The 13,870-nt window shown below is 39.9% G+C and overlaps 1 protein-coding gene across 10 annotated transcripts in view; it reads right to left on the bottom strand.

Annotated features, from left to right (window-relative positions):
* Nucleotides 1–13,870, bottom strand: part of IQCH (IQ motif containing H) — a 191,616-nt gene that overhangs the window by 95,475 nt on the left and 82,271 nt on the right. For 9 of the 10 annotated variants that reach the window (XM_045067600.1, XM_004758619.3, XM_013059473.2 and 6 more), the window contains 2 exons: nucleotides 6,228–6,779; nucleotides 5,463–5,529 (listed from right to left, as the gene is read on the bottom strand). In XM_045067600.1, coding sequence (XP_044923535.1) covers nucleotides 5,463–5,529; nucleotides 6,228–6,779 — 619 coding nt within the window. Of the gene's footprint in view, nucleotides 1–5,462; nucleotides 5,530–6,227; nucleotides 6,780–13,870 lie in introns of those variants that run through there. The other variant, XM_004758620.3, reaches the window with a different exon arrangement.

Genomic DNA, 13,870 nt, shown 5'->3' with positions numbered 1-13,870 from the left:
AGATTGAATACAGAAATAGATATGAGAATCCAACCATGTTCTATTAAGAGATTTGCAAACTTGTAAACCAACGCAACTCTTTTCATTAAATTTTTTTGTTTGGAAAAATTAATTTTTTTAGCAAAAATATGTTATTTATGTTACATTGGCAGATTTATCGTTGTTATTTTAGATTTTATTTTATTTATTTAACAAAGAGAGAGTATAAGCAGGGGAGCAGGAGAGGGAGAAGCAGGCTCCCTGATGAGCGGGGATCCCAATGGGGGATTGGATCCCAGGACCCGGGGATCATGACCCGACCTTAAGGCTGACACTTAACCAACTGAGCCACCCAGGTGCCCCATTGTTGTTTTTAAGTAAAGTAAATATTTTTTAAAGTTTCTCAGTTTTAGTTTCTAATATTGTATATATTGATAGATATAACCTATGGAAATAATGCTTATTAGAGTTCTCTGTAGTTGTTATATTTGTAAGTCTGAGAACTGCTGAACAAACATTTTAGTATTTTTTATGACAATGAAAGTGATGACAAAGTATAGTTTGATCTTAGCATATGCAAGACTCTTTTTATACTATATCCTAATACTAATCCATTTCATGAAAAGCTCGTGAGCTGGTGTTCAATGCTGCTTCTGTACTTCATGGGGCAACATTAGATAGCTCAAGGCCAACTGTGTAATTTAATACAGGGTCATGGGGCCAACTCTGGTCTAACAGATGAAGGAGTGTTGACTTGAATAACTTGGATGAATATAACATCAATGAATACAGTGTGTTTTCATTTTATTTCAGGCTGTACAGGAATTGGAAAGTTTAAGTGCACTTTGTTTCTGATCTCAAAGGATGGGTATATTTTTGGAGATCTATGTCTGGGAGATCTTGGCCATCCATCACTCTCAGGGATCTAGTGTAGCAATGCCATAGCTGAACTGTGGATTCCATAGCTCCTTGCCAAAATACGTGCTGAAGACCATGAAGAATTGACTGGAAGTCCTAATGTCTTAGCTCTTAAGAGTCCCGATGTCTTAGCTCTGAGAACAAAGTCTATTGTGTATTTGAGTTGACAACTCAAAAATGAGGAAGTAGAAAGATGTCAGTCTGCTTGGAGGCAGAGTAAGAATGTGATTTCAGGGACGCCTGGGTGGCTCAGTTGGTTAAGCAGCTGCCTTCGGCTCAGGTCATGATCCCAGCGTCCTGGGATCGAGTCCCACATCGGGCTACTTGCTCCGCAGGGAGCCTGCTTCTCCCTCTGCCTCTGCCTGCCTCTCTGTCTGCCTGTGCTCACTCTCTCCCACCCTCTCTCTCTGATAAATAAATAAAATCTTAAAAAAAAAAAAAAAAAGAAGCTTTCTGTTTAAAAAAAAAAAAGAATGTGATTTCAGAGATAACATTCTTGGCTGTGGTCCTCGACCCTGCCCCTGTTCACAAAGGGAGGTGACATCTGGTTCTTATCTTTCCAAAGAAGGGAGGCGAGTTAAGGAGCTGCTGTCTCATGAACATTTGGGATAGGGTCAGTTGTACACAAAAGTAAGTTTTCCTATCTTTAAGGCCTCCATGGCAGTCCAGAGCAGCAGAAAAGTGTTGTTTTTTCATAACACTCACAACAGCAGAATCCATAGCTTTATGGAAGGGAGTATCTTGGAACCCATTAATGGTGTTTGCTCCAAGGATAATTTGCTGAAGTAATGCACAGAGGGGGAAAAAAATGAAGCTGAACTATATAGATTCTTTTTAGCCCTGAAATCAATTGGCAATAAGATAAAATATTACATGGAGAAAAGAGAAGATCCCACCTCAATAATTCCTTATTTTTATTTTAAAAGAGGATGAGAAGTGAGAGAGGAAACTCATCGCTGGGGGTTTAATTGGCTGGCAGTGCTTCATGTACCTGCTCACGGCCTCAGAGTCCCAGACTTGGCCCATCTCATTTAATGTCAATATATTTTAAAATGCCACTGAGTTTAAGTGTAGCACCAAATGACGCACTGTAATAAAGAAGCACAGGGGTTAAATTAAAAGGGGAGGAAATAACTTGGCCAAAGAAACTGGAAGCAGAATTAGTTCCTAGGTTTTATTTAGACTTCTGATTTTTCTTGAGGAATTAGGATTCTTTGTTGCAGTTCTTTCTTATTTGACGGATAGATTTTGCTTAAAATAGATCCTAGTATTCTATTCCTGCTATGAACTGTAGTAGATTATTTTGTTATGTTATTCTATTTCATTAATAAAAATGATAAAAATATCTAATATCCAATTAAGAGATTATCCTATATACTCTGGAAAGGATGAGTTTTTTTTTTTTATCATCTTATGAAATTACAAGGCTGATCCATTCCTTTGAACAGTTAACAGCATCCCACCTCTCCTGTTTGTTAAAAATAGCTAAAACTTTGTTACATCCAGGAATACTACCCCAAATGCGTAACAGCCAATCAAGTTGTATAATTCCTCCTTTCAGAGAGGTTACTCTGCAATGGGTAATTGTCTTAATGTTCATATTATCAAGCCATAGACTTGAAAATACATGATAAATATTTTGTGGTCAAAGACATTACAGAAAATGTTACTGTGGTCCTTTACGTGATCGTCAGTTTGGAGAATGCAATTATTCTCGTGTGTGCAAAACTGCATAAACAAAGAACCAAATACGTATAACTGCAACAGAGTGCACAGTTATCACTACTAATCTTTCATTTTTAGGGTTCAAACAAGTTAGTGCAGCCCTAATTGGCTAGCGACATGGTGTAATTATTTCTAGGGCTAATTCTACACCAGAATTGATTGCAAATCTCCTGCAGAAAGAGAAAAAGAGGACAAGGCTGTAATTTGCATTAAATGCCTCCCTGAACCTTACAGGCCTACCGACTGATTTTGATTAGTGAATCCCTCTCAACTCTGAAAATAAAATTACTATGTTGAATAGATTGGGGGGGGAACATGTGTTTAGAGAAAAAAAGGGCCTTGCTTTTATCTACTTTCGTTTTCATGAATTGTGTAGGTAAGTCCCTAATGCAGGAGACAAAGTAGCCATGTTGTGTCTACCTAAAATCTTCAAGAATTCACAGAAAAAGTGGTGCATACAAGAAAGGTATACCGTAATCATTTTTTAAGAGAAAGTTATGGTTTGAGCATTATGTCTGTGGAATAAACATGAGGTGACAGGTTAACGTTATTTAAACCTAAAATTAATTTAATAGCCACAGGTCTTTTTATAAAACCTAAAGCATAGATTATAGAAACAAACACTATTTCATCAGAGCCCACGTATTGTTCCCTTGTGAAAATGTGTAATTGGACTTTTTAAATGGTCAGTTGAGAAAAATATATATGCTTAGTCTTATCTCTTGGAAGATACATGATTAGCAATTTTTCTTTAAAATGGGTTATTACATTGTTAACAAACAAAAATTACTATAATAGGGAAGACTTTCAGATTTATTACGTGTTTATTTAAACCGGGAATATGTATTCTAGAAGAAAGTTAGTTTTAATATCAGATCTAAAATAATGCAATTCTAGTTTTTTCCTCCTTTTTATTTATTTATTTGACAGAGACAGAACATGCACCCCTCTGATCTGGGAGCCCGATGTGGGGCTCAATCCCAGAACCCTGGGATCATCATCTGAACTGAAGCCAGACGCTTAATGACTCAGCCATCCAGATGCCCCTACAATTCTAGTTTTTGACCCAGGTTATTTTTTCTACCTAATCTAAATCCAACAAACCTTTTTGGAATCTTAAAACATTTTCATTTAAAATTATTTTTTATTACCCAGTTTAGCTTACTGTTATTTTCAGAATTTTACCTCTTTGGACAAAGGCTCTTTTCTATCAGACTGTTCTGCACAGCTGACCGCACTGAGGTTTTGAAGGGTGACAGGTGGAAGGAAGGAGTTTGTGGAAATTGTGCCTGTGATACCTTGGTGTTGTCAACATTGCAAAGTGGGGGGTCTTGTTCTATTTCTAGCTTTGAATGAAATAGAGAACACGAAACAAAATCTCCCACGTAATACCAGGTCAGGGCCACAATTAGTTGCAGAAGCAAAAGGCTCCTGCACCTTATTCCAAGGGACTCAAGTCTGTTAATTGTGTCTGCAATTAGCCTCTCTGGTTGTAATCAATTACAAGTGCAATTTCTGAGTGTGAACTAATTTTGTGTGCAAAACTAGTCCCACCAAAACAAAAGCCCAAGTTGGAATGAAATTCAGATCTGTCTTACCTCACTTACATCCTAAGAAGGAACTAATTTCTTCTGTGAGCTATAAAAATACCCAAACTAAAAGGCTCTACGCAGCTCTGACAGGTTTTTTAACTTTTCCGTAAGCGCTCTAGTTTCGAGGAAAGTTCACATTACTTTATTACTACTACTATTTTACCAATGTAAAAGATAATTATATATATAGTAATTTTAATGTTGTTTTTTTTCATATTACTGTTTAAAGGTGTTATGTTCTATACTTTGCATGAGGACACAAACATGTATACTCATGGACGGACACAATCAAGAATTCTATTACGATAGATCGCTTAATGCGTTGCTCTCCTTTAAAAGCCTTAACAAAGAGCCAGTATGTAATATGAAGATTTGATGAGTTTTGCTGTTTGTCAAAACTACCAAGTCAGCTTGGGAAATTTGGTCTCACCAAGGAAATTTTTAGCACACTAGGTAGATTAAAAAGCAAAACAAAACGAAACAAATTAAGCAAGCAAACACACCCACATATTTTGACAGCAGCTCATGTTTCAGAGGAACTTCCGGTGCAGACTTCCAAAATCCCCAATGTCATTTTGGCATACCTATTTTACTACTGTGTTGCAGACAACAGCTTTTAAGTTCCCCAATTCATAAATGTAATTAAATAATTACATTAGTGCTAATTAACATGAAACTGCAGATTATTTAAGCGCAAAAAACACTATTCAACTTCTTAATTATTCTTGTTCACACAGCATTTCCTTTTGCTCAGGCGCCCTAGGTGCAAATAAAGCATCCCATCTGCTCGTAATTAGAACTAAATAATTTCAGAGAATGTAGCTTATCATTTTGACTGCACATTTGATTAAAAACAGTGTACAAGCAATATCCTGGCTTATTGGCGTAACAGCAACAACACACGCAAGCCTGTGTTCTTCTATCATTAAAGAAGATCGAAAACATTATCTGTTATTTCAGGGGGAAAAATACAACTTTTTAGTTCATTTCATACAGATGAAAGCGAATTACAGCAAATCACCTCTCCACTGAATAGCAGCCCCCACATAATGACTTTATTTGCTTAATCCCCAAATTAAACGCCGTTTCGAGCGAGGGCCCTGTGTTATTACTCTCATCATGTCGAGAACATTTTCCTGCCGAGACCAATTTGAATAAAACAAGGGGCCTTCCTTGAACTCAATCAAGGAGCCATAATGTGGTGGGTAATAGAGGTTGCTGATAGATTTGCAGGCAAAAGTGTTATACCTAATGATGGGATATGGATAATAGTCCTCCTGGAGGTCCTGATGCGATTCCAGTTGGCTGCCAGATGCTAAAAATCAAGAAGAGCATTGATCAGTGACAGGAAGCTGTAGTGGATTCATCTAGTCAAACTTCAGCTGTTTTTCCACTGTACAGTTAAGCCAGGCATAAATTATATTAATTGATTTAATTACATACTTAAAACATCTTCCCCAATTAATTTAATTAGGTGGCTACATGATGCTACTGGCAGGGGAAGATTAGAGGCAGCTCACTTAATTAACAGAATATGAATGAAAAAAAGAGAAAGCAAACATAAATGAAATTGTGAGCACTAATTAAAAGGCTGTCTGCAAACTTAAATACTTTCTGACAAAGTGGTGACAGCAATGTAGACAAGAGGATTTTTTTTCCAAGCAAATTAAAGTGCCAGAAGGTATATATAGGGAGAAAAGGTAGTGCGGTTAAAACATTGATTTTCCGACAGAACGGCTGTAGTCAAAGTGAAGGAACTTTTTTTTCTATAGAAAAAATTGCAATAGATTTTGCAGGTGCAAAAGCCAGATTCCTGATTAGGGCTAAAATATGATGTACAAACACATGTAGGGCTTATGCATCCTACGTGGAGAAGAGTGGAAGACGAGAGAGGTTGACGAGGAGGGTAGCTGGAGAGAGAAAGGGAAGATAAAGAGACAACTTATTGCATTCGCTCAAGCAAGAAATGTTTAGAAAAAGAGGTCTGCCTTAACAGCTGGCAGCCTTGTGTACCTTGGCTCGAATACGGAAATTCTCCAGGTGTCTCTCACGTGATTCCTTCAGGATCTTCTTCATTCGGGTCTTGTGGCAATGTAAGAGCCACGCAATGGAAATCACACCTGATGCCCACTTCTGCTGGCGATACAAGAGGAATAATTTTCTTGCTCTGAAGCATTTCCATGTGGCTTGGATCTTGTTGGCAGCCTCTGACCTTCCATCTTGGCCCTTGTACCTTTGCCCCGGAAGATTTAACATCATCTGGATATGAAGTGGGTTCTCTAACAGTGTGAGAAAGTTGTATCTGGTAAGTTTATTCTTCAGCTCAAACTCTGGAAGGAAGGCTACCAAATTGTTCCCTTTTATTTTAACTTCTGGTATTGCATAGTCCCTAAGAAACTTCTCGATGTGTTCCAAAAGAGAAAAAATACTTCCCCAAGATAAATTAAAATGTTCCTTGAATGCTAAGAAGTCTGGGGCTTCCTTGTCTATGACACCATTATAAATAAAAAAGTCATAATCCCATGGTGATTTCACAGTTCTCGAAGGTGTTGTGACTTTCATGATCTGTGAAAGAAAAGTGTCATAAGAGATGAAATAGGATTGCAATCTATTTTAAATGAGTGATCAAGACAGGCACTATCACATTGTCATTTATTACCCGATGCTGGGAAAATATGTATCCCAGTTTTGACTTACATACATGGCATAATTGGGAAGTCTGGCTAGTATATATCATGACACTCATCACCAGAAGAATAGCTTAGAGGTCACTCAAAGCTATTATCTTTTCTATAAAAGTATTATAAAATCGCTCAAGGAAACTGATCATATAAAAGTTTACTCTGCTATGGTCAGCTGACCCCATAATCTCTGTGATCAACTTTTTACACATGCATGTACGGAAACATGTCATTGTCTTCTCATTCATTCGTAAGTTATCCACCAGTCTTGAAAAATGGTGAAATCTTTCTTTGCAGTCTGTATGATAACTTCAGATATGCTCATCAAAGCTGTCTATCTATTCTAAGAGGACATCAGTTTCCAGCATTTCCATTAACCTTTTGTTAATATCCAAGAGTGATTTTTACAAGGAGCATTGTGTATATTGTATATTGTGTGTGATCACCCTTGCCATTCTCTAGGTTTCTCTTGACATATATTCTTTTATTCTTTTTTTTTTAAGATTTTATTTATTTATTTGACAGAGGGAAATCACAAGTAGGCAGAGAGAGAGGAAGGGAAGCAGGCCCCCTGCTGAGCAGAGATTCCAGGACCCTGGAATCATGACCTGAGCTGAAGGCAGCGGCTTAACCCACTGAGCCACCCAGGCGTCCCTGTTCTTTTATTCTTAAATCTGGTGTCTTCTTAGGGGACATACCTGAAGTTGTCCCCAGGTAGAGAGAATCTGAAATCTCATAATGAATAAAACTAAAGAAGCATTGGCTTTTTCATTTTGCTTCTATGACTGAAATTTTAAGGCATAGAAACATTTCATTTATTTTTAAATGTCAAGAAGGTTCTCTAAGAATGGGATGATGGGCAGTTTTCTTCCTTGTACTTTTCTGCATGAAACAGAATGGAATAAGTGTGACTTATGAGAGACTATGGACTCTGAAAAACAATCTGAGGGTTTTGAAGGGGGGGGTGAGGTTGGGGGAACCAGGTGGTGGGTATTAGAGAGGGCACGGATTGCATGGAGTTCTGGGTGCGGTGCAAAAACAATGAATACTGTTACGCTGAAAAGAAATAAAAAATTAAAAAAAATAAAATCAGAAGAGGTTTGGATGACAACAACAATATAGGTCTCACATATCCCTTAAACAAAAAAGAGATGGAAATTGTGTTATATCTGTGTCAATGTGAAATCACTACATTTCATCACTGAAACTTCTTGCACTAGAAAAATAGACACTCTGCCCCATTGGTCCAAATATTCCTAATGGTCTCGGGTATGGGGAGGGCATAGATGTTTCACACCCTCCCTTCTCTTCTGTAGGGCAGGTATCAACTTACTGTGTTGATCGCTTCTTGCTTAGGGATTTAAGGAACAGATTGTCTTCAATATGTCAGCATTTACAGATGTATAAGCCTATCTTTACCAAATTGTAGGATTGTATTACTCTCTGCATTTTGAAGAGTTTTCAGAGAACTCAAAGAAAAGGACCCAAGTAATTAATCAACAACTACTGTGCCACAGGACTGTATTGAGTATTACTGTTCGATTGTTCATGCTTTGTCTTTATTAAACAAGTATTAACTGACATTCATTAACAAATTCAAGACAGAAAGCTATCTAAAAGAAAAGTAAGCTGAGAGATGATTTACAATGAAAGGACAGTAAATAATCACAATTTATTATTATTTTTTAGATAAAGAAAAGAAAACCCTCAAATTCTTTTTCTTTTGTCAGGCTCCAGGCTGTGGAATAGTTAGACTGTCATCTCAAGTAGAAATGTGGAAAAGCAAGTGTTAAGTCCAAGAGGGGGAATTTCCTGAATGTTAGAGGCTTACTTCCAACAGCAGTGAGCTTTTTCCTACTCTTCAGAATTGTTATAGGCATAGGAATGATGAAAAAAGCCTTCTTGCCAAGACTCTCACCCTTTCTGATCTTCTCAAGGCACCAAGAGAGGGTGCAAACTGTCTGGTGGATGAGGACTAGTTCCTTCCTGTGGATGGGCAAGAAAATTGGAGAAGTAATGCCTCCTGTAGCAAACATCAGGAGCCACAGCTGGTGGAAGATAAGCGGCATGTGTCCCACCAGAAATGGCCCGTGGGCTGCATTTCTGTCTCCCTCAAGAATGGAGTCTGATGGTGGCTTCCCATCATGATTAGAATTCAGAGAATTAGAAATTGAGAATTAGAATTGAGTAGAATGACCAGACTTCATGAGTGAGGTACAGACATGTACAGTCATCACAGATGGACATGTCTGCCGCTGGCTGGTCCTGCTAGTCACATGTTGGATCCTGTTGACAAGACCCTGAGATTTCACTAAGAAGTGCAGCTCCAGACGGGAGGTCTGCCGGGGAACCTGGTTTCCTTGGAGCTGTGACAATCGTTTTGAAATTCCTTATCTTTACACAGACTCCTGTGGAATTGGGGCCAACAATGAAAATGGAGCAACCTTGGGAGAAGATTTTGAAAGGAGAGGGCTCTCAGGTCTCTCTCAGGCAGTGCTTTCCAAAGGCATAGGCTTAGGGCATCCATGTACAGCAGCAAATGCCTTGCAGATCTTTGGAAAGAATAGCCCTGGCCCGGGAGTGGGCTTCCAGAATTTAACCGTGGCCATTTCAGAACAAAGGGATTATACCTCCCTACCTTCTTGGGTGATATTCCGGTAAAGACCTGTTCTCAAAGGAAACACACTCTTGGACATCAACTAGACCACTCAGGCACGGGGAAGCTATGGGTTTGGAGTCAGCTAAAGCATCACTGTAGTACATCTGTCACAGAGAACGCCACACTTGGGAGCACTTCATACTTAGAGCTGGAAAAGACATGTGTCTCCAGAGAAAGCCTTCCCAAATTAAAGCAGTGCATCAGCATTGTGGGATCCATTGAGCAGGTAAAGACAAAGCTGCTTCACAGCCTGCTAGGAAGAAGAGCCCTGATTAAAGGTCATGCCATGCGTCAGATTCCGGTTCCTTCGGTTATTCTTCCTTTACTATTTGTCTCCATGAACTTGTCGACAATTAAATAATTGCCTGCCCTCTTTCCCTCCTTCTGCCTTCCTTCTTTCTAGTCCTTCCTTCTAGTCCTTCCTTCCTGCCTCTTTTCCTCCCTTCCCCCTTTGTTTTTGTTTTTGTTTTGTTTTGTTTACGATATGCTGTCCGCCCAACATGATGTTACCCAGTCGCAACACTGTTTTCCTTCTAGGGAGGATGGCTCTCTGTCCTGCCATCCACATTCTCTCCTAGTCCTTCCCGAGACCCTGGCTACACCTTCGCCAGAGCCCAAACCCGCGGCCATGGTCTAATTATTAGCATGCGCTGCTCTAACTAACCGAATCATCTAGCTGGGGAAAGGCTCTTTGTTATTTGCAAAGTGTTACTATTAATTAGGTAATTTTGAGAGTTTCTGGAGCCATTATTGAAGAAAAATTCTAAATTTAAAACGAAACAAAACAAAACAGGAAGGCAGGGTGATGATTACACAGATCGGTAAGTCACAAGGGTGAAGCGAAAAAGGAGGAGGTCGGGTATTACCTCCCGAACTTCAGAAATTACTGCCCAAAGAAGAACTCTAGGAAAAAGGGGTGCGTATTTCTAAGCGGATTGTCTTTATGAGAAATGTTCCTTTCACACATGTGGATAGCATGCGGATGTAGGATTAAACCATAGCTGAGCGTCCCTAAAATAAGATATTACCAAGATCTCCTTGCGGTAAATAATCAAGTATTTGGGATAATCCAAGATGGATATCATTTTTAGGGAAGGATTCACCTAGAAAGACTAAATTGCCTTTTTTTAAAAAAAAGATCTTATTTATTTCACAGATCACAAGTAGGCAGAGAGGCAGGCAGAGAGAGAGGAGAAAGCAGGCTCTCTACGGAGCAGAGAGCCCTATGCGGGGCTCGATCCCAGGACCCTGGGATCATGACCTGAGCCGAAGACAGAGCATTTAACCCACTGAGTCACCCAGGCGCCCCAAGACTAAATTGCTTTTGGAATGCATAAGCTAACGTTCCCTTTCTCAGACGCTCATACATATCCGTTAGTAATTAGCTTTGGCAATTCTGTTGTGTGAACACAAATAAATTCCTCCCACCATTTTGGCTCTAAGTGAGCACTTAGATTCAGAGTAGGAGTGAACTGACCCTCAGAGATCGAATGTGCATTAGTTCGTTCGAAAAACGAAAAACCAGAGATGCCACTTGTCTGGCCTGCTCTTTAATATTTGTCGAGAGTCTGAAATGTGTTAAGTTTTGTACAGAGCAGACATCATTACCTCAGAGGGCTAGCATTATTTGAAAGATATAAACAAAATTCAAAGAGAGTAGCTGACCTAATCAGGATTTAGGGATTCAGCAGAATTATAATATTGAATTTTAGGGCATGATGGGTCTGGAAGGTCACAGGCTTTGCCTTTTTTTTTTCCTTCTGTTTTTCTTTTTTAAAATATTTTTATTTATTTATTTGATGGAGAGAGATAGGGAGAGAGCACAAGTAGCAGACTGGCAGGCGGAGGGAGAGGGAAAAGCAGACTCCCTGCTGAGCAGGGAGCCTGATGCAGGGCTCAATGCCAGGACCCTGGGATCAGATCCCAACCAACTGAGCCACCCAGGTGCCCCAGCCTTGCCTTTTTACTGAACAAGCTATTATGGACTCAGGAAAATGAGCCTTGGCCCTGAGGTCTGACTAACCGGGGTTCAAGTCCAAGCCCTACCACCATCTGCTACATACTCTTGGGCCAGTTATCATCTGCTATGGGTTGAATGTTTTGTGACCCCACAACAATCATAAATTGAAGCCCCGGTGCCTGATGTGATGGTATTTGGAGATGGGGCCCTTGAGAAGTAATTAGGTCAGGAGGGTGGAAGGCTTCCTGATGACATTAGTGTCTGTAGAAGAGGAGACACAAGAGAGATTATCTCTTTACCATGCGAAGATACAGCCAGAAGGCAGCTTCTTGCAAACCAGGAAGAGGGCCCTACCAGAACCCAACCATCCTGGCATCCTGATCTTGCACTTACAGCCTCCAGAACTGTGAGAAGTAAATGTTTGCTGTTAAAGCCACAGCCTATGGTATTTTGCTATGGCAGTCCCAGCTAAGACCACATCCTCTACACTTAAATGTTTCTCATCTCTAACAATGAGGAAAGTTGCTGTGAAGATCCTAACATGCGTAAAGAACCTTTCACAGTGACTTAGCTCCGGTCGGTGTGGTTATCACCATAGATAGGAAACTCAGACTCAGAGAGGTAAAGTGATTTGCCCATGATCACACAGCTAGTTGCCCTTCCCCTCCCCCATACCATCCATGCCGACAGCTCTAACTGTCCAGAACTCCCCATATGGCCCCATACCAAGCTGGCCTCTCCTTCAATCTTCCTTTTACCACTTCCTCCATCAGAGCTAACCTGGCCCCGGCCTGCCGTTTCCTTCTTATTTGGAAAGCAGTCTGTTAAACTTACCCTGTGAACATGGTGATGAACCATGGCATGGTGGGAAAGGGATGGATTTGAAGTGAGAAGACCTAGGATCTAGCTGTTACCACCCTACTACATGGCCTTGGGAAGTCACTTCTCACAAGTCTGGTGGGGTATTATTTTGCAGGAGGGGGTCATTCAGGGTGCTTCTGATTTTGATACCCAATGTCTCTCTGAGAAAGTGTCACCCCTTACGAAATGCTCTCTGTTATTTAATAAACTACTGGAGTTAGCAGAGCCAGCACATTGAAGGCAAACATCTCCAATAGCATCACCTCGTGTACCATGAAAAAGACCTGGGGATTTTCCCTCTTCTCTTTTTTTAAATAGGAAGCTTTTCTAGAAACCTACACTCCATAGTAAAGGAATAGCTGCTTATACCAACTCCATGTGAAGGTGGTCATGGGGAGAGAACCCCAGAGAGTGATATTCCAGTCAAACAAAACAACAACAACAAAACTGAGATCAACAAAACAGTTCTCAGTTCCTAGGACCTAGACACTGCATTTAAGCCATAAGTGTCAATTAAAAGTGAGAGTCAGAGACCCTAAGCTTTATAAAGAGGATAAAAGGCAAAAATAGAGAACTCACTGAGCAGAGAGACATTTATATAAAGGAAGAGAATTGTGTGTAAAGGCCACTCAGTTCAGCAGCAATTTTCTAGGGCTAATTTCTGCAATTGCTTTGAAAGGTATCTTTATTCAAATGAGTCTTCCTCAATTCTGAAACACTTTCTGAGGAGGAAAAAAAAAATCCTACCCCTCGATGTATTCCTTTGGAACAAAAACACATTGAATCAAATTCTGGTTGAAGATCAAACAGAACAAATCAGGAAGATTTTTGAGAGAGATGAAATATGTTTTCAGCCAAATGTGATACTGCCTTTTCTAGAGACTTATTTTATTGCTGCATTGATTTCATCTTTTCTGCTCCCTTTTTAATATTTTCAAAAAGAAAGAATGCGACATAGGGAAGGACAATCGCTTAGAGCAATTAGGACTGATGGGTGGAACCTGCCTGGGATGCGTACAGGGAACCTGGCAGGTGGGAAGTGAAAACAGCCCGGATTCCTAGATTTCTGAGAAAAGGCACATCATCGTTTTTCCCTGTGTGGTAAAGCAAGAAGAGTGAGCCTCCAAAAGACCTCTATTATCACCAAAGTAAAGCTTGACCTTGTGCTTTTCCTGAGGAAAATGTGTGTATAACAAGTCTGTTGATCCCACATGGCTAAGGGATACTTGCAAAATTCTCACAACACCCCACCTTGTCACCTCCTTTAAACCTGCATAAGGATGCTGCTTTATTTTCATTCGTAGCACTTATCACTGCTTGACCGTTTTATTAAATATCTGCCTTTCTCACTAGAATGTAAGTCCCAAGAGGGCAAAGACTTGGTTTGTTTTGTTCACTGCTACATCCCCAAGGTCTAATACACTGCCTGGCACATGGTTAAAGGTCAGTGAGGATTAGTTGAATGAATGTATGAATGAAACTGATAGCTACCTGG

The sequence above is a fragment of the Mustela putorius genome, unplaced genomic scaffold (assembly GCF_011764305.1).
Source record: "Mustela putorius furo isolate JIRA1106 unplaced genomic scaffold, ASM1176430v1.1 tig00003896_pilon_pilon_pilon, whole genome shotgun sequence".
NCBI classification, from domain to species: domain Eukaryota; kingdom Metazoa; phylum Chordata; class Mammalia; order Carnivora; family Mustelidae; genus Mustela; species Mustela putorius.
The sequence above is the reverse complement of the archived record's forward strand: the minus strand, read 5'-3'. Positions and strand labels throughout refer to the sequence as shown.